This window comes from Sardina pilchardus, chromosome 12 (genome assembly GCF_963854185.1).
Source record: "Sardina pilchardus chromosome 12, fSarPil1.1, whole genome shotgun sequence".
Classification (NCBI taxonomy): domain Eukaryota; kingdom Metazoa; phylum Chordata; class Actinopteri; order Clupeiformes; family Clupeidae; genus Sardina; species Sardina pilchardus.
Window position 1 is genome coordinate 10,102,495 of NC_085005.1, and position 21,890 is coordinate 10,124,384.

The 21,890-nt window shown below is 43.0% G+C and overlaps 1 protein-coding gene across 1 annotated transcript in view; it reads right to left on the minus strand.

Moving 5' to 3' along the window:
• Positions 1 to 485: 485 nt before the first annotated feature.
• The window catches only part of mei4 (meiosis-specific, MEI4 homolog (S. cerevisiae)), a 38,112-nt gene continuing 16,707 nt past the window's right edge, over positions 486 to 21,890 (minus strand). Inside the window, exon 5 of the mRNA XM_062551532.1 lies at positions 486 to 1,158. Coding sequence (XP_062407516.1) covers positions 907 to 1,158 — 252 coding nt within the window. The 3' untranslated portion in view covers positions 486 to 906. The remainder of the gene's footprint in view (positions 1,159 to 21,890) is intronic.

A 21,890-nucleotide genomic window follows, 5' to 3' on the forward strand; every position in this document is an offset into this window, starting at 1 on the left:
TGAGCAAGGCACCTAACCCCTCACTGCTCCCCGAGCGCCGCTGGTTGGGCAGGCAGCTCACTGCTCTGGGTTGTGTGATTCACCTCACTGTGTGTTCACTGTGTGCTGTGTGTTCACTAATTCGGTTAAATTGGGTTAAATGCAGAGAACTGAATTTCCCTCACGGGATCAAAAAAGTATATATTCTATTCTTATTCTATTCTATTCTTCTATTCTGTTTTGGTCTGAACGCAGTTAGACCACAGTGTAACTCATTTCATTGACAGCTGATTGGCAAGTACAGTAATCTTTATCTGTCAGGAGACAGAATGTGTGCATTTGAATGGAAAAAAAACAAAAACAAATCAGGTTTACCAGATGACCATAATGAAAATGATAAGAAGAAAAATGAAAAGGTCTGATTATTTTCTGAATGCACTGTGTATTTGTAAATCAATAGATAAAGGCACATTTAGTCGTTTTAAACTAATACATCTAAAATCAAATACGTAAAAAGACAGCATTTATTCCAAAGGAAATGCAATCTATTTAAAATACAAACACAATTTAATTTGACATTTTTGTGTGATAATTTTTCTTGTTCAAAAGCTGGCTTGTTGTCTGCTTACTGGTTTGCCAGTTGTCAAAAAAAAAAAAAGATCAAGGAGCACGCATGCATGTATGACAACTGCTGCAAATATATTCTTCACTAAAACACTCAGGACAGTTTACCCAAGTGCTACACACTAGCTGGCGAGTTTCCTCCACGTTGTTTGATGTAAAAACACAGTCTATAAAAACAAAACAAACCGCATCAAACTCTACCGTCTGCTGTGTCAAACTGGTTTCCTTACTTGACAATCTGGTCTTGTTGATCAGTCCTTTGGACTGAAGAGTAATCGGACGCACTGTAGGCGGTACCTGCCATCAGTCCGCAGGGTTTGACGTCCCAGACGCAGAGACCTCCGGCTTGAGCAGGGCTCCGATTCTCCACAGGTAGAGGCTGAAGAGAGGGTACTCGTCGGCCAGACGCAGCACCTGTCTCTCCAGCTGGGGCTGGGCCTGCCTCAGCTCCGAGGCGCCTGCCTCCCGCAGGAGCTGTTCCAGGACCCAGAGGAGGTAGAAGGAGTTCTCGTAGCGTCCCACCTCCAGCTGCGCTGCCCTCCCACTCGCCGCTTCCTGAAATAGAGGGACGGCACACACACACACACACACATATGTAAATATGTACATATGCACACAAGCACGCATGCACATACTGTATGCATGCAAATATGCACACACAAAGAAACGCATGCACATGCACATATGCACATATTGCACGCACATATGCATGCAGAAATGCACGCACAAACAAACACACACACACATGCGCACACACACACACACACACACACACACACACACAGACACACACACAGGATGCATGAGGGGAGGAATTCATGACTTGAAAATAACCTGCTAAGGGCACCGGAGGGCTCCCTTGTTAATATCTGATTAGTCCATCTAAGCTGAAAACCAACAGAGAAGCGGCTAGCAGTGGCAGGGATCCATTTTATGAGCATCTTCAGGGGTGATGAATAACTTGGTAAGCTAGATCTTCTGCATTTTTAATAGGCTTCCAGATCCATGCGCATGGTGGCGGCTCGACTGTACCAGCAGCAACACCAGCTCTGCCCTTACACAAGTACACATTAATTTACAACATGGCACCTTTATTTCGCAGCAAAGGGCAATGAATGTCAGGGGTAGAGGTACAATCCCTGGTGAGGCTGCCTGGGCAATTGTAAAACAGGAAAGACCGTGGTGATAACGCTTTAAATATTTGTAGTGCTTGTAAGTCTACAGTTTGTGGTGGTGCGCATTTGTGTGTGTGTGTGTGGGCCTGTGCGTGTATGTGTGTGTGTGTGTGTTTGTAAGTGTGTGGACAAGCAGGTGGTTGTGAAATGCGCGGCTCCCTATTCCAACATGCTTTCCAGTTGAGTGACACGATGTGACAGAAACGTCACCCAGCTCTGCTCCCGACTGTGGGAGATCACTCATGCTCTCTCTAGGGTACAGCCATATTCCCTGCATTGACTGCTGGTACTCAGCAGACGCTAACACACACTATAGAAGGTGCTGCATGTTATTTTCAGCGCAGATATCTCAAGCATATTTTAGATGCTGTCGAGCTATTCCGTGTCAAATCAGAAGGTGGTTTCTGCACCATCTCAGATTTTGTTTAAATTAAACCTTTGTCTATATCATCAATGGGTCCTAAAACCAAGGCCTGTGAAATATTTCTGTGCAAATCTTCTGTCTTCTTATCTTTTTGAGACCTTGAAATTCTTTCATTTTTACAGCTTGAAAAACACATGCCATATCTGGGGATTAATATCTTGACAAATATTTTCCCTGGCCTCCCCAAATTTTCTAGGGTGGAAGACCAACTCATAATAAGCATGTGTAAACAAGTCTCTACTAAATGTCACTTGACTTTCGCAAGAGCCCTAGATTTTGGAAAAATTTGCTTTTCCAAAAAAGTGTGATGTTGAGGGCATTAAAAAAAAGACTATGTTTGTCTCAGACACGGAATGACTCATATCAAATAAAATGGCGGATATAACTCGTTTTGAAATGCAGGTGCATGACTGTGGATCCGACCATGAAAAGCAATGTGAATCTAAATAAGTGAAGAAAGCAAAGCTTCTGGCGAAAAATCCAGATGCTTGGGATTTAGTCTTTTGTTCCTGATAAGGAATTATGCCACAGGGCTCTACTATAAGGTCCACTATAAGGGCCCTACTGTAAGGTCCAATGAAAATCTGTACTTTTTGTGATATCTTAAATGACTGATACATGGTGGGGTTCTGCATCCTTATCTTTGTTAAAATATGACAGCATAGTCTTCTCATGGTATTAGTCTGTGCCACACACCATTTCAACGAGCCTGAGGAGACAAGCGGTTCCACCACCACAACAAACGGACAATGTGAACCATGACATTCAGATAAACAGAAACGGAATACATTCTGAAGGGAGGGAACTGAACTCTTCTTCTTCCACAAAGAGACAGAAAAAGTAGGGGAAAGGCCGTCTCGTTCAACAACACTGATGGCAGAATTCTGCAAGGGCCTCCTTATTTTTTTCCAATTGGCTCAGAACCATCATCAACTAGCTTTAATATGAGTCATTCCGTGTCTGAGACAAACATAGTCTCAATTAGAGTTGACCATTAAAAGTTTGCATCACAGTCTCATTGGTTTTATAAAAGTATAAAAGAAAAAAAACATGCAAAAAAGTGATATTGAGGGTCTGTTATAATGATGTGTTTGATGTATGTATCATAAACTGTATGTATCATGATGATGTATTTTATAAATGGCCTCATAATCACAGTGAATCACACTGTATGATCCGTCCTTTACTATGTGAGTGCTCAATCATCATTTGACACACTAATATTTAGATGATGTAGCCCCAGACCTTCTGAAGCTGATTATTTGAAAATATGAAATAGTAAGATATTATATCAATACGTCAAGTGTCTCTGCTATGGCAGAAAAAAAGTTGCGCTCATTAGGAAAAAACCTGTTTTGATTTTCAGTCCTCTGAAATCAGTGGTTGTCAAAAGCAATCATTCAGCGACTCTCCGACGGCACGGTTCCTCGACGGTCCCCCCAGAAGCACCCTTTTTTCTCTGGCTGATCAGTGAGATGGCTCACCCATCCACACATCCCACAAGACTGTCACCACCAAGAGCTCAAGATAATCAACTGCACTCTGAATGAGATTTAATCATTTGCTAGATTGGGCCCGGGCTGTGAGACTGTCAAGAGACTTCAGGACAGAGGGGAGAAGTGGAGAGAGAGAGAGAGGGAGAGAGAGAGAGAGAGAGACACAGAGAGAGAGAGAGAGAGAGAGAGACAGAGAGACAGACAGAGAAAGAGTTCTTTAATGAGGATCTGACTTTTGCCAAATCAATGCAATCCAGAGGGGGACTATGAAAGGCCACAAATTGTGAAAGGACTGGGGAAGGGGAATCAGATGATGTATGTGTGTGTGTGTGTGTGTGTGTGTGTGGGGGGGGGGGGTGCTGTGGGAGGGGGACACTGAAGGCTGAGTGCTGCTGCTCTGCCACACACACTGCCACACACACTGCCTCATGATTACTGACTCAGACATGAGTAACCAGCAAAAGCTCTCTGTATTTCACAAGTGCCCCATGCGATGCTGCACTGTAAGCCATAAGGCTGGGCCAACACTGCTAACTTAATGGCCTCATCCATAATCAATGTGAGATTACAGGATGTGATGCATAGCAGGAGTCCATGTGTTCTAATGAAAACACCTAAATGTAAAGTAATTGAACTACATAAATCCTATCTGAACAGTATAAGCCTCTCTCTTAAATTCTAGAGAGCATCCTTAGGCACAATACAAATATTCTGGAAAGTTCACCTAATGATCACACTCTGTTGGAAGAGGAACACATCATCCACCTCCTGGGCCTCATTCCATACAGTCACCAAGTGGAACAGAGATACATATAACCAGACTTTGCATTTGAATAGTATTTCATAGTATACTGTAAGTATATAGCGCCTTAAACGGTAGGCACTTTTTGCACTTGCGCGCCTATACTGACAGATAATATAGCCTGGCTAACGTCACCACATCTCAATGAGACATGGTTTGGGAACCGAACGTTCATTTTCTCGTATTTGACCGAATGCCCAGATCCATTTATTGGGCACTACCACGGATGTCTATAAAATGTGTCTGTGCATAGCTCATAGGCTAGTCAGTCGTATCAATTAGCCTATACCAGATGACATATGCTTTAATTATATGTTTTAATACTTCAAAGTAACATTTGATAAATGAACCTTACAATAAATTGTTCAGTAGTGATAGGTGTGTAGATTTGAACAAAAGCTGGTTTGGTTCTTAACCGAAATACAAGCTTCGGTGTGTAGCTTGGACGTCGTCATCGTCTTGCTGTACCCCCAGTTCTGTGATTGGTCCCCTATCTGAGGCAAAAATTAGGGCGGCAGTTTCGAGGCTGCCTTAGCAGCATGAATCAAATCATGCGCAAGGCAGCATGGAAATACCCAGGTTAGCCCTAATATATAATAATATATTGCATGCCATGTAGAGTACTCAATCAATTGTAAAAGGCATCAACACCATTTCCATGTTATGGTTTGTTGAAACTGTCTTTGTGTGCTGAGTCAAGAGAGACCATGACAACCACAGCCTGACCCTGACGTATTTCGACTCAATGGCCTCAATGCTGAGGCCGTAAGTTCCAAACAATAAACCATTTACTTCCATCTGTTCATAAGAGATGGAGATGATATGACGTCTGCCACATCATGAAAAACATAACCATTGTCGTATACAAATTATTTTCAAATCATATTTGATGAGGCAATTTCCTCTCAATCCATGAAGCTTAATGTGGCAAAAAAAAAAAAACAAGACTGAAATGCGGTAGCCAAAACTCAACAACCATCAACGAAATAAAACCTTCCGATTTCCCCTTTATGAATGGTGGAAGGGTTCCCAACAAACATTGTCTGCGCTCTTGGACATCCTAATGTCTATCATTTGTTCTGTTGCTGCTGATCTCAATAAAAATGCAGTAATTTGGAAAGCTGTAGAGCTGGGGGGTGGGAGGCTGCTGAGAGAAGTGGTGGGTTGGTGGTGGTGGGGGGGCTGCTGACTCACAACAACCAAAGCGCCCAACAAAACATCCTCAACATACTGCTTATACTGAGCACATGTATGTATTATGTATATCATACGTATAATCAGTATATAACAGCCTTAGGTCTATTAAAGAAACCATAAACAAACCAGTGGGAAAAAAAACAGTGACTAAGCAAATAAGCCAAACAAATCAAATTAATAAAAACACAATTCTTTAATATGAAAGTCATGTTCAAAGCTCCTGCAGCCGAGTCTTTGGCCGAGGCAAACTATGACCGCATCTGCAAACAGCGGGTGTGTTGACAGAGCTCCTCGCTTGTCAGGACCATGGACAGTCTATGGTCAGTACCCAGAAACGGAGATGAATGTCTTCCGGCTGCTTGCTTGCTGTTATTTCAACAGCACTGGGTTTACAAGCAGAAAATGAGAGAAAAGACAGGGTGAAAGAGACGAAGAGGAAAGGACTATATGGAGAAAAAAAGAGAGAGAGAATCCCAACATCATTCACCAATCAGTACACAGGACTCTTTGGCAGTGTGACCAGCAGAATAAGGCATACTGCCTAAGATAGGAGGCAATGATAAGGTGGAGAAAAGGGGAAGACACATCCACGGTGTGGAAGACAAAGAGATTTCTAGACAGATTAAGGCACTCTGGGGCTGAAGGAGGATGATCTCTTAGGGCAGACAGATAAGAGATGGTAAGAAAAAAAAACAGGAAGTTATGTGGTGGGTGGTATGAGAAAAGATCCCACTGACTGGAGAGCATCTGGCCTTTTAGTGAATGGCTACCACCCTGGAGTCATTACAAAGGACTGATCTATAACTACAGAAAGAGGCCAAGGATGTACTGTTACAGTAATACCTACTGTATATGCTGAGAACAGAGCCTATGGTGGAACTTGTATAACTGCCTCCTCCACATCTATTTGTAGTGAAGTCACACATCCCACCGCAAACAGACACGGCGGGCTGCTTCCGGACCAACCCGCTCCTATGGCAACAGCTGCCAATCCACATCCATCTCTGGCCGTAGTGCAGGAACTGGACCACAGCGCTCGGGGACTGCCGCATCCCACATGTCCCACTGTACAGGAGGGACAGTCTCCTCCTCGAGCAACCGCGACCCCCCGACCTCACGCCTACCCTCCCCCATAGGTCAGAACCAGCAGACCTGCCCCCAGCAGTGGCGCCAGAGCTACAGCTGGGACTCGGCTGTGTACAAGAAAAGCTCATGTTAAAGCTGCGGTGGGCAAGACTGGCAGATTGAGGGGACTTACCCTGCGTTCGATTATTCTCTCGGACCCTATACACTTGTCACTACTTGATCTCAGAAACTTCGCTCGGTCTCCTCCGGGTTCAACCGAGAAGGCAAGTCGACGTCCGTGGAAAAGGGGCGTGCTTGTGCGTGTCGCTACGCAACATCATGTGTTTGATGTGGATAATAATAGAACGCACCATTAGCCAACATTTTGAATGAATACAACCGTCATACCCCTCCCCCACTACCACCGAGCACCCTCTCATTGAGTTTGTGCTTCTTAGTGACTACTGTTAGTGTTATTCTGCCAATGATCTGCCCTTACTGAAGCAGAAGAACCGGGAGCGGTGGATTTTTGCAAAACAAATAACAGGTAGAAGCGCAGGTTTTTTATTCTATTTCATTTATGTTGTTGCTGTCAGAGCATACTGTCGGTTTCAGTGAAAATGATCAAAAACAACTTGCCAACGGCACCTTTAAGGCTGCAGCAAAGCCTTTTCCACATCCCAGAAGAGCCGTCTACTGCACGTGAACCACTTCCAAACAGACGCTGTTTACAAAGACACCTTCACAGCTACCGCAAGGGATTGGTTTGTCGGGCTCATTTCTGATCTCTGTGGTGGAAATATTCATTTCCCAAGTGAGGCATAATCTCCGCTTCCCGACCACACCCAGCAAAGAAATATCTAATGTTACAACTCCATGTCTAGACAGACACAAATCGATAAAAGTGAGTCTTGGGTGGGGTAAGTTTACACGTAATATACACCACATTTCATTCTTCCTTTGCCAGCAGGATGTAGCAGAGAGACAGAGAAAATGGAGGCAAGGAGAGAACGACTAGAGTCATCAAATTGAATTTGAGGGTGTTATTCCAAACTGATCAAAAAGAAACAGCAAGGCTGTCTCCGAAACGGAAGAAGGCAGCTGCCTGATGCCTCACTGCCTTTAACTGTCTGACAAGTCACTTGCTGTAACAGGCACCAAGGTAGAAACTTTGTTTCAAACTGCCAGACAAGAAAGCAACACAGAATGTCGTTTCCTGGATAGACAGCTAACTTTAATCAATGGAAGCATTTTATAGAAACCTTTCATTCGCTGCCACCATGCCTTTGGACACAGCCTTTCAGGGTTTCCCCCAGAAAATTTGTTAGTTAAGGTGGTGTCTGTCCAGGGGAAGGGGGCGTCGCCGTAGCGTCCCCGCCACATCGCCGCCACTGCCCTCGATGGGGGGGGGGGGGGGGGGGGGGGGGGGGGTCGAGACCGTTGGTTGAACTGCAGCCGAGACCGAGTGACAACGGCCGAGTCTTTTAGGAAGCAAATCTTAAAGGAGTCAAGGCCGCATCAAGACCAACCAAAGAAAGAGGTTTTCATAATTTACATCACCAAGGATCATATAACAGTTAAATTCCCAAAGGGTAGAGATTGTTGGCTACAGGAGCAGTCTAGCACACACTTGTCTAAAAATAACTTCTTTTCTGATTTACTTTAAGACAAGGAGGTCAGCTGAAGTAAAAAATTAGTAGGCTGTCAGCATTTCATTAATGTTGAAAATGTTGAATTTTGACACTAATGACAGCAATATACCTGGATTTCACATTCATTGTATCAGATTTAATTGAATCAGCAACCAATTAAACATCATTAACACAATTTAGACAATATTATACCTTAAAAGTTTACAACTCCAATGCAGGGCCTTTTGTATCTTTCAAAACCTTTGCACTGCTCAGCATAGCACCATAGGATATATTTTAAAGCCAGTCAATATTATAGTATTCTATTAAAACCAAGAATATTTGCAATGGTGGATATTTTAGAATATATCATGAAATAAAGATGAAACTGTATGAAAATGTAACATTGCGACTGTATGGTATAGTTAATGAATTGTGATTTAGTAGGCTAAAGCTGCAATTCTTTGATTGAAGCTGTAGGCCTTTATTGTGCGCGCCTGTTGCTCATATAGCCTAAGAGAGCCGGAACGTTTTTAATGCTTTTTAAAATATAATTAGCGAGATCGTACCGCATTGAACACTAATATTTTGTCACTAGCAACCAGATCTGTGATGTGTCAAATACAGTTGCATGTTCAGCTCTGAACAAAAACATCCAGGAATTATTTCTACAAAACGGAAACATGCGTCCCGCCCGGTCGGGATGAATGAAACTGGCATGGGAGACAAGAGGCTATAGTTTAAAGTTTAAACTAGCCTGTGTAAACCTCAGACAATTTACAACACGTGAATGAATAGCCGTCACAAGTTGTTGTTAGCTGTAGGCTAGATGGCACAAGTATTTGTCACAACAAATTACAAGATGCAGTGGGCTATGCATTCATAGTAGACGAGTGATTAAAAAAAGAAAAGATAAAGCGCTCAAAAGTGTTATGCCGCTCATCCCACACATTTGGTAGATTCAACGGAGAACCATTCCTGTGAGAGTCGTCAAATCTAGCTAGGTTTAGGCTATTTGTGTTCGCAGTCACTCTGAGATATGCGTGGCAGTGGCACCTGACCTGATATCAAATACTCATGCTGAATGAGCGCGTCGCCTGTGCGCATAGGCCAACTCGATTTTGAAAAAGTTTATTTTTTTATGCGTTCTACAGAGAAGTGAGACTAGCGGCTACGGTTTGGAATGACATGGAGAAAACATGACAGAGTAATACGGCGAATATCACTATACATGATATATTTATTTATTTATTTATTTATTCATTTATTTATTGAAGACGCTAGTTAAGGCGGCAGCCCTGTGTTGTTAAGGCGGCCGCCTTAGCAGGAAAGCGCTGCGGGAAACCCTGCCTTTATGTACATGCTTACATTTGCCAGTTTCTAAACATCAACTGCACGCAAGCCTTGTGCTTCATGAGTGTGTTCACTTCAGCATGCCCAGCATGATCATGGACTGGACCTGACACAGGATGAAGCAATGGCTTTCCAACTTACTTTCAAATTGTATTGGTACTTCCCACTTGACTTTTTGTAGCCCACTTTTCTGTGGCAAACTCTTGTCTGCCCTTGTTAGTTTGCCTTGGAACGAACATGGCTTAATTAAAATGCATGCCTTAGATCTAATTCAAGCTTAAGTAATCGAATGAGGCACAGTGAGCCCTCTACAGGGGTCTGCAGCACAAAGGCACTAGAGAAAGCTTGATGAGTAAGCATAAATAAAAAAGCATATAACCTTTTTCATTTCCACGCCAATGCTGTTGTTCCTTAGTCAAGTAAAGCCTACCCAACACTGACAAACTTTGACAAGATTTGGGAAAGATTCTTGAAAGATTGTAGTATTTTAACTAATGCCCCTAAACTAATTCAAGCTTTACTCAAAACACTACACTCTTTCAAGAATCTTTCCAAAATCTTGTCAAAGTCTGTCAGTGTAAGGTAGGCTTTAGTCGTGCGTATGACTAATAACACACCACTGAGCTGACTTGTTACAGATGCAATGTCTCACCTGTTACATTTCACTAACACTTCTAAACTCTACATTGGAGTGTTCAGCATCAATCATTTTAACATTGACTGAACTAAACCATAAAAACTATACGTCTTGCATTGCCTAGTGTACAATACCACATCAGATGACAGTCCCTACCATCCAGAGGAGCGTTTCCCAAAACCATAGTTGCTAACCTGTTTGCAACTTAGTTGGTTGGCAATGGAAAATTACACTGCAACCAACAAAGCTGCTAACTAAGTTAGCAACTATGGTTTTGGGAAACGCACCCCAGATTGTGAAACATGGCCATGTACTATAAGCTTTGAGGACGTGGTCTCTTGTTGGCCAATACCAATCAGCTCTGCACCAACGCCTGAGATGAAAACAAAACACAAAGCCCTGGTGGAGAACAGAAGATGTAGGCCTAAAGCCCACCTGAGGAAACGCGAGGCTTTAATCAAATGCAACATCTCATCTGGTGCATTAATAAGTAATCAGGCCAGCACAACACAAAGCCCACCGGCAGCTCTTTGGCTCCTTTCCTCATCCCCGGCTACGGAAATGTCTTGACTTATGTGTGGATCTGGTACTCAAACAGCCTTGGAATACAGAGGCCTTAGTATGAGCACAGGAAAAGAGAGGGAAGAGAGTGATTCACCCACCTATCAAGGACTGTTTGTACTGCTCGCCGTCTCTGTTGTGTGGTCATCTTTTAAACAAACTGGCCTTCTTGCAGCGCAATATTGCATTTATTTTCCAACCGAGCACTGATTAAAAATGCCTCAAAAACAACCATTCCTTCTACTAATGGTTCTCTGACAAATGTCGCTGGGGCTGTTCTGAGGGACTGCAATGTGATATTTGAAGTCAATCTGATGAAGATACTGTGTTGGACAGATATCAGAATTCCTAGGGGCCCGGGTAGTGCTGATAGCATCTTTGTCTCAGTGCAAGAACAGGACTCAGTCCCTTGGCACAGATGAGAGACTTATCCAGCTCTGACATTCGGAAATATGTCAGAGATATTTTCAGTCAGGCTTCATGAGGAATGGCAAACTATTACTTTAACTTATCTGGACTTTATGAGTCTTAGTAGAAGCTCACTGTGAGTACATAGCTATTAGGAGTGAAAACTGGGAGTGAAGATGATACAGTATATACCAAGGGTCTGTGGGGATGGGACATAGTGCAGTAGTTGAGGTATTTGAGCAATACTTTAATCTGTCAGGGAACTCTAAATCAATAACAAATGTGTCTGTTGGGCTCACGTACAGTAGGCCCTGATGTCTCATTCTGCCGTGAGATAGGGAGGTGGTAGCATAGTGGATAGGGAGATGGGCTAGCATGCACATGCAGTTGCCAGAAAAGTGTGGTTTCAATTTCCTGCTTCCACCATTGTGTCCTTAAGCAAGGCACTTAACCCCAAGTAGCCCCGGGAAAAATGGTCCTTGGTAATACAGTTGACATATGTAAGTCGCTTTGGATAAAAGCGTCTGCTAAATGAATGAATATAAATGTAAATGTGAGACGATCTGTGCATTGGCTGGTGGACTTGGTGAACTAGGGAGCAAATTAAAGTGAAAATCATCTGGCTAAGCAGCAGTTTTATTGCCTGGTACTTGGGCCTTCATTTCCTCAACAGCAGAGACACAAAATATGCAGAGGAACACTTTTGTAAGAACTGTGGTTAAAGGTTGTTTTCCACAACAAGATATCTCTCAAATCTCGTAAACAGAGGGATTTTGGAAGACAACAAATCAATGTAGTCTTCTCTAATGTTGCATGTCGAGCTTAAATCAAGTGGAACCAAAACTGCAATTGATCCATACAGAACAAGAAATAACTACTCTAGAAGAATGGAAACTATAAAGTGGGTCTGAAATAACTTTACTTCAATGTTGCAGATGTTTTTTTGCTGTTGTTTTGTTTTAACGAGAGTGCACTACAACATCCACAGGCATTCACCATAGCAGAGAACAGAGGAGAGGAAATTACTGGTGAAGTGATAACAACATCTTTAAGACAAGATGACAACAGCTGAATACTCAGTGTGAGTTTGTTTGTTTGTAAGACTGCATTGTCTTATGTAGCCGTTTGATGATCACAGTGAAGAGTAATTGGATTAATATTCACTCCTCTATATCAGGCAACTTTAATACTCGAACTTTAATGTAGAATTTTTCATTTGATTGATGTCAAACAGTTCTGCAAAGCAGCCTCACATCAAGATTCTTATCTAAGCTAGCAGACCGATTTATATTTAACCATCAGTCTATAAAAATATTGTTACCTAAAACCTGAAGTAATCCATAATTAATATTTCTTCCTACAGCCCATGAAACTGAATTTAGGGTGAGGGAAATATGTGCTGGCTGCTTGCATTTAAATAATCATTTTCATTTACATATTATCTGATATAGAATATTGTGTCGTTTCTGTTACTCTGTGTGCTCAGTATTGTATTTCAGTCCCAATGATCACTCCATTTCCTTGGCTGAAAATAACTTGATCGTGAACAGAGAGGAGAGTGTGTAGAAACAGATTTAATTTTAAATGCTAATGCTAATTATGTTAAGGTAAACTGCCATTATTTCAATACAGTAGTTCCAATAAACCAATGAAGCTATAATACAAAGGTAGTGTCTACAATAATCAATAGGCCTATAACTACATATTAAAGTTGACAAGGCAACATACACCTGCATGTAACGGAATACTTTTAAATGTGCCTTACCACAGACCTAAAATAACTAAACCTGCATGTGTCCATTATCTCCCTAGGCTTGTACAAATGCTGTGCTGGTCTACAGCAAATCCTGATGTGAATTTTTGGGATTCAGTAACAATCAATCTTCCTTTCCCTTCTGTTGAATATGACAGAATGCACTCTAATAACAATCCTGTGTGTATGCTGTCCACTCTGCGCTTCACATTAGGTTGTGAACACTCACAGATAATTGGGCTATGTATGTAAACTGTATTTGCAGTTAATTGCAAAAAAAATATCTAATTTGGTAACAATAATTCTGTGTTTTGCATCTTTTCACATTTTGCTCATTGATGTGGGTGCTTTTAATAGCCTGATTTTTATTTATTTATTCATTATCAAAACCAAAACTTGCGGCCCCGGCAAAATTGACAAAAAAATACATTAAAGAGACCCTATGCAACTTTCTGCACAAGACGATCGCTCTTTGTTTACATCTGGAAGTCTGAGACGAAGAACCACACTTGCAATTTATATATTTAAATATAGCCTATACATGTATAAATATACACGCTAAAGCTGTCGGGGAAGCTCTGCAGAGAAAATGCAAGCATAAAACGAGCGAAAACGAACAACGAAACCGAAACCAGAGGTGCAATCGCCAATCCTGCATAGTTCCTCTTTAACATTGCACCCACATTGTGGGGCTTATAAAATAATTGGTTTGTCAACGCTCGCCTAGTATTGTTCACAGTTATGCATTCTTTGTATCTATTTTGTTGGTTAACTAATTCTTTCATTTTCAACTGCAGTGCATTTAAAACCTGGCAAACACAGTTGTGCATAGTGCTAACAACTGATTTGTGAGCTTGATCTGATGTACTCTATTTAGTAGAGGAACTCTGAACTACTGTAAACCATATTTGACTGGAAATCTTACAAGTACATCTCCTGTGAACCAGCACCTTTTGAGCAGAGATCCTTGACAGCCTAGCCCTCTTGACTGCAGATACAGTATGATGAGTGTGACAGGAAGGGGTCAAGTCCCAGACTGCTACATGGAAGTCAAATAAGTTCATGCTTTAGAGCAGCAGTCTCAAACTCGCGGCCCGCGGGCCAATTGCGGCCCGCGAGATGATATTTTGCGGCCCCCGGCCTGAAGTCGAAGCTTAATGTTAGTGCGGCCCGCGCATGCATCTGGGCATTTTATATTTTGTAACAATCGTGGGCTGGGCTCTATGGCTGCGCTACCATAGCTCAGGCTCGTGACAACAACACGAATTAGCAATTGTTTACTTGCAACATGTTCCAGCCCGCAACTTTCTGTCAAAATAATAATGCCTAAGTCACCCCTTGAGGGTATTTTTTATGCGATAAACGACACGGGTTAAAACAGACGGGAGGTACGGTGACAAGTCTCATTTGTAGCCTAGACTCCACCTGCTAGACATCAAGTGTTTCGATTCAAGCAACGTTTTCACGAACTAGCCCCCTCATTAAACTAGGCTACACGCAGGAGACGTGCGGTTTGTAATGACGCGAAAGCGATGCATGCAGGACATAGTTTTGCACAAACTGAAGCAGAAATACATCAAATGTTGAAACAAAAAATCACGTTTCATGAGGTCTTGGGTCTGTTATTCACATATCTGATTCTGAAGTATGTCTGCCTTTTGGAGATTATGATCGATCGTAATTGACAGTGATCTGGGTGCGTCTGTGAAGGTGCGTCTTTTGAGTGAACGACAGTGTTTTCTAGCGGCTACCATGCTTCGACCCTCTGCCCAACATAATGGAGGTGCCAGTGGTAATTGAGATGATAGTGTCCTGGACCCCGTACAGACAGATGAAAAACTACAAAGTCACTTGACAGGCACTGATTTGACCAGGCTACTTCATTGTATACAAAAGCGTTGTGTTAGTAGCCTAGTAGGCGTAGCCATAGTTTACTGTTGTTACATTTTACTGTTTTGCTGTTAATTTCTTATGTAGGGGAAAGGACAAAAAGAAGTAAAGTAAAACTGCTCAAATATGTTCAAAATTCAGTATTTACTGAGAGGTGCATAATTCGAGGTAGTTGTCATCCAGACATCATATGCTGATTAGATAGGTAGGCTATAGCCTACAGTATTTACACCTTCGTAAACCACAGACTTGGGGGGGGGGGGGGCAACCTATGCGGCCCCCCCAACCAGTTGATGTTGGTTACAGTGGCCCCCAGCTCATTTGAGTTTGAGACCCCTGCTTTAGAGTCAGCACTCCGGTGAGGTGATGCAAGTGACTGTGCTGCGTTCATTACCTTCACCTTGCCATGTTTTGCCATTTGTTTTGAACATTTCTATAAATGGGTGACTTTTCTCATTGGATCACTGTATAATGTTATGCACACCGCGGTAACATCCAGTGCACTGTCCTACATTATGAAGTATGGTTTAATAAATGCATGGGGCAAATGTCTAAAAATTGACAATTGTGTAACTAAAGGAGAAATCCGGCAGGTTTTCACATACAGGTAGATCTCCGTTTCTTGAGGTCACCAAGTACTGTTGGTACAACCCATGCCCCCACGCCCGCATCCACCCAAAAAAACCCAACAACAATTGGTTTTACCTACAGTAGCTCGAGTTGCTACAGCTACAGTAGTTGCTACCACAGCCAGGGAGCTACAGCAATACACTCTGGGGGCATGTTCATGGAGGCTTACGGACATGCCCCCAGAGTGTAGCACTGTAGCTGCCTGGCTGTGAAAAGAAGAGGAGAGAGTAAACCAAACAGCAGGTCCTGATGAATGCTCTATAAACATGCCTATTATCAGGGCTTAATTTGTGGGGGAGCCAGAGGCAGTTCTGCCCCTGAGCATCTGCATTTGACCCTGTTGAGCACCCCTAACCTCTTGTTATGAAAAGCATTGCTGAATTTTTGGTGGGTAAAAAATATGCCCAGGGCGGTAATTTGTTTTTCATCTTCCAGCCACATTTGCTGGTAGGGCAAAAAGTTACAGTAATATGACCCCTGTGCTTAAATCTCTGCAATCGTTTCAAATTTACTTTGAAGCATTATGAAGCCAACTGTTCCAAAAAACATTGTACCCTTTATTTTTTTATGACTGCCGCACAGCGAAGCAGCACATTTCTGTCAAGGATTCCCGGGAAACTGAAAGACCGGGGTGCACGAAACTGGGTGGGCATGTAGCCCCACATGGATAGCATGGAACCATTGTTTTTCGTTTTTGATCTTTTGCCCCACCGCTGGACTGAATCCCCCGAAAGGAGGATAGGGTGGAAACAGTTTTCGGTGAATATCTCAAGAACCGTAGGGCCTAGGAGGATCACCTTTTTTATATGTTGGTGTTAAGGGGCCATGCCAACCCATCCAAGAACCACTCATTTCATGTATAGCGCCACCTAGTAAAAAATGAGAAAGCAAAAATGAGGTGTTGTAATTGCAGGTATTTCTGGCTGACATGGTCAAAACTGCATAAAATTAGAAGTGTAGGATCATTATGACACCCTCTGAATGCATGCCAAGTTTTGTGACGGTTCATGGGGGGGCCATACAATAAATTCATTTATGTGTACACTGTACACCAACTGGCCTGTAAATGGCCGGACACCGTTTTCTGTGAATATCTCGAGAACCATAAGGCCTAGGGGACATGTCAACCCATTTATTTAATGTATAGTGCCACCTAGTCAAAAATGTAAAAGCAAAAATGAGGCATTGTAATCGCAGGTATCTTAAGCTGACAGGTTCAAAACTATCCGAAAAATTTAAGTGTAGGATCATTATGACACCCTCTGAATGTATGCAGTTTTGTGTAATTTGGCTCATGGGGGACCACAATAAATTAATGTATATGTACATTTAGTGACTGTGCACTACGCACACACATGCAGACACACACACACACACACACACACACACACACACACACACACACACACACACAGACAAGCACAGACACACATGCGCACACACACAAGTACAGACACACACACACACACATGAACACACACACACACACACACACACACACACACATAAATAAATACACACAGGTAGGCACACACTCACACATTTACAAGCACACACACACGTATAACACACACACACATACAAAGACACACACAGTAGACAGGCAGGCATACACACGCACACACACCTGCACGCACACACACACACACACACACATAAACACATGCATGCACAAACACACCCACATGCATTCACACTCCCCACACACACACAAGCACACACACACAGAGACAAATAAAATACACACACAAATGCAGACAAGCAGACGCACGCATACACACACACACACACACACACACACACACACACACACACACACACACCCCATTACCCCCAGCACACACACTCACAGGCGAAAACCTACAGACAGAGAAGCACACATACATACACAAAAGCAAATGAACACATGCACACACTCATTTACATACACAAACGTTGCTGTAGAGGATGGAGTAGTAGATGGAAACAAATTGACAAGCGTGATTTATTTTTGTGGAGAAAATGTGCAGGACTGAGCGGCAGTCATATTTTGTGCCGCTTAGCGGTACATCTGCTTTATGATAGTTATTTCTATAAAATAAGCCTGCTACCTGTAAATGAAATGATATTGTGCAAAACTCGAATGTCCGAATAAGAATAGGATAGGAACAATAGGAACATGCAAACCTGGATACATTCATGTGAAACAAGGCTTTGCAAGGGCAGTGATAACAGGCATGAAATTAGACCTATTTTTCATTCCTATGGAATTGTATGTGGAGGTTCTCTTCTTTTGTGCTATCATGGCAACCTACTGTTCTCTGTTCATGGCATACAATATGTGATTTACATGTGATTCCATTCAACTCTTGGCACAAGCAGATTAGCTCTTGGGAGAGTGAAGGCAGGTCATTATGGCAGTGCAGTATTCATCCAGGACGCATTTATCCTAACAACTGGCTATTTGAAATGTTATTTCAGTGTGGCGTGTCAGTCTGTAACATGACATAGCTCTTCATGCAAAGGTGTAAAGCTTTGGACCAAGGAAGGACCTATCAAATCATGAAGCAGAATCAGTAAATTAATTTGCTTTTGTTGACATTGTGCAATATGACATAGGGCCCTTGGCTTTGGCAGAGGGCCCTATGTTTTCTTAGTTCATGACACCTTTCAAATGGTTCTTCCTACCACACCTTGAGATGTTCTGAACAAAGTAAGGGCTAGAATATTTGCTGAAAAGCATAACTTTATACCTGTAGGATGGGTATCCTGAAGTCAATATATACAGTATGTTTTGTATGCTGTTCTACTCTTGTGGGCCATGGCTGATTAAAAAGTTGAGGAGAAGGGGACAAACTCTTCCAGTCCAATCTCTATCTACAACAGTGTCTGCCTTTACCTGGTGGCAAGACATCAAAACATTGACCTCACACAACTAACCTTTGTACTTTGTGGTACGGCACAAAGAAGGCTATTTCACAGAGTAATCCTTCAGCCTTGCGAATCTGCCAATAACATCTTACAGTGCATCCCCTTGGAATTATAAGGGTATATCTACATTCTGAGATAGTGAGCTTCAAAGTCTTAGAATTCCAACCGCTTAAAACCTCTTTAGATATAAAGTACAGTAATGCATACAACTACAACACCTCACCTCAGCTTCTTAAGGTGTCACAGAATAAGAATGTCAATAGTTTTGACAGAAATGTTAGATAGAAATTCATAATTCTAAGCCCCAGCTGTGGTGCTTCCTGTCTTTCTTCACTGTCTTGTCTGATCAAAGACATAAAAAGCCCCAAAAATTAAATAATCATTCTAACACCGTGTCCTAACAGGATCTGTGCGAGCGACTGTCAATGTTGTCTGTCTACACTGGATACGCTAAAACCCATTTTCCTTGACAGCGGTCTGTTAAACTTAATATCAACGGTCTGTTATTGAGAAATATCAAACCTCCAAAAGGCCCATTCAAGTGAATGGGGCATTCTACAGCATTTGAAGAGTTAAAGAGTAAAGGCCAACGCCCACCAGAAGCGTACGCGGCGCGCCGCGCCACGAAAAAAAAATAGAATTCCATTGTTTTCAATGGAGCATCGCCCACTGGAAACGTCTGCCGCGCAGCAGCCGCACAGAGATTGAAAACTATTCTAAAATCCTGCGCGGCAAGCCCAGACCGCCGAACACCGCTGAACGCCGCTTCTGGTGGCCGTTGGGCTTAATAAGCCCCTATATGTGACCTTCCACGGCGAAATCAGTCACAATGTCCAAATTTTCAAAATCAAAGTTATTGAGTTTTCAGGAAGGGGCATAATCAACCTTCAAAACGATACCTACAGTATATCTAATGAATTGAACGTCATATTACTGAAATATAAACATTCAAAGGAGTTGAGTTCATCCTGTCATGCCAATAGAAAAACGGAGAAATCTGCCTCTGAAGTTAACCGTCGGCTCAACACTCACGAACGCTTTGTAAGGTCGCCGCTATTACAAGATTTACGGTACTTGTATCAACGACACAGCACGCGGATGGCTTGGTGGTTGTCAATGAGTGCATTTACCGTAAATATTGGAATAGAGCGGCAAAAACGAGACGCCTCTAACGTCCTGCTTCCTCTAACTTTCTCACCTCAACAAACTCACGTTTTTAGACTACAAAAGGTCAGTTTTTCAGCGAAATGTATTCACGGCCGTACAGTGTAGACCTCCCACTGTTTCAAAACACTTACAAAAAAAAATCCACGATTTTAGCACAAGTGACATAAATGGCCATTTTTCTCAGAAACGCCTGTTGCGACAAGCGACTGGTTTTGCCGTGGAACGTCACATATTGTGACACGGGATTCCATATTTGTCATTCAAAATAGTAGAGCAAAGCGAGTGACAAAAGTAGAAAGTAGAAACCTGGCGACCGACAAAAGTTCTCTCAAAACGTTGCGTTGCATTGCGCCGCTCGCGTCACTTGCAGTCAGGACACTCCAATTGGAAATAATGCAATGGACAAGGTGTAAAAGCCTAAACACACCAACCCGACCGGCCAGTAAGAAAATATAAATATAATTATATAGTGTGTATTATTTTATTGCCATTGCTTGTGTGTGAGGCCAACGAAACACTCTCTTGGGCACGGAATAAATAACTTTTCGCCCGTGAACCTAGCTAGCTTGCTAGCTAATATTAGCACAGTAAACGAAAAGTGAATGGGAAATAACCTGAAATAACACACGTTCAGAAACGTAGTTCTAGCAAAAATAGTAAAGGTTTATCAAAATGAGTTTGAAACTTACATCGCTAAATGTATGGCTAAACGAAGTTTAAACTAAGTCCTCTGCCACCTAGATGTTTCAAAGGGTAGACTCAACCAATCAGATTGGTAATTGAGGCCGACGGCCACTGGCCGACATGTCAAGTCGGCCAAAACTGGCCAAAATTAGCCCCGACGCCGACGACAACTGCCGACGGCACGGGACACACCAAACAGACTCGAGTCACCGTCCGCCCCTGATTGCCCGACGGCCGATTATCGGGTTGGTGTGTTCAGGCCTTAAGGGGACGATGTGACTAATCAAACAGAAGTCATCTGATCACCAATAAGCCAAAGCAAATAAAAGAAAGGATGACTTTGATCTCAAACTATTTGGTCGGACGCCTTCGGCGCAGACGTTGCTAATCGGATCACTCCTCAAGCAAGCGTATGTGCATGTGTCAGTAAGCAGAGCTGTGGGGATGGGGGGGAAGGGGGTCACATCCTAAGGGCATCCTCACGCATTATGGAGTCCCAGCATAGCACTCCAGCTCACCACATGGGGGCATATCCACGGGTCACCATTAAGCATGGGTGGACACGCTGTGATTGACCACAGGCATCCATGTGGAGAAAGCCCTAACGATAATGCGGCCTCCGTGTCAATATTTCCACAAGGCTGCGCACCAAGCTAACACCAATCCAATACATTTCTGGACAGTGAACCCAATAAAGAGATTTACAGCTGTGGCAGTTACACTTGCTTTGCTTACGATCAACATTGATGATTGTTAGCATAATCGATGGAGGCATTGGCTGTTATTTGTCACGTCGGGGATAATGAAGGTGAAAGCGATGCTGACATCTCATCTGGGAGTCCGGTAGGAAGGTCGGAATCGAACGGCAACTGTATGGGGCCTTCCGTAATGAGCACCCTCAGGGAGCACCGAGAGCCATTATGTAGCCTGTATCCAGTGTGTCTCAGGCTACTGCTTCCCTTCAACAAAACACTCATTCCTTCCTACAGCACACACGCACGCACACACACACACACACACACACACACACACACACACACACACACACACACACACACACACACACACACACACACACACACACACACACACACACACACACACACACACACACACACACTTCAGGAGCTGTTAGGAGCAAAAAATGCCAGAGGAATGTGCCCTTAATGTTTCTCTCCCACTGCCACACTCACACTCTCTAAGCACAGCCACAAGACACTGTTGGACAGGCCAGAGAGACGCCTGAAATTATCTTTCAAAAAAGCAAACTGTTCTGATCTACTCTGCTGCCTGTAGAGAGCCTGCTGGCTCTGGACAGCCACACCATTAGCCACGACCTGTCACTTCTCTCCTTTGCCTTCCCCTCTTTCCCTTCTTTCTAATCCCTGCCATACTGACAGAAGCATGCCTTGTAGTACGGCAAAAAAAAAAGAGGAGCTCACCCTGTTGAATTATTCTCTCTCAAACCGACTGTGCTGCTCACCAGATGCTACTGTGTGAACGG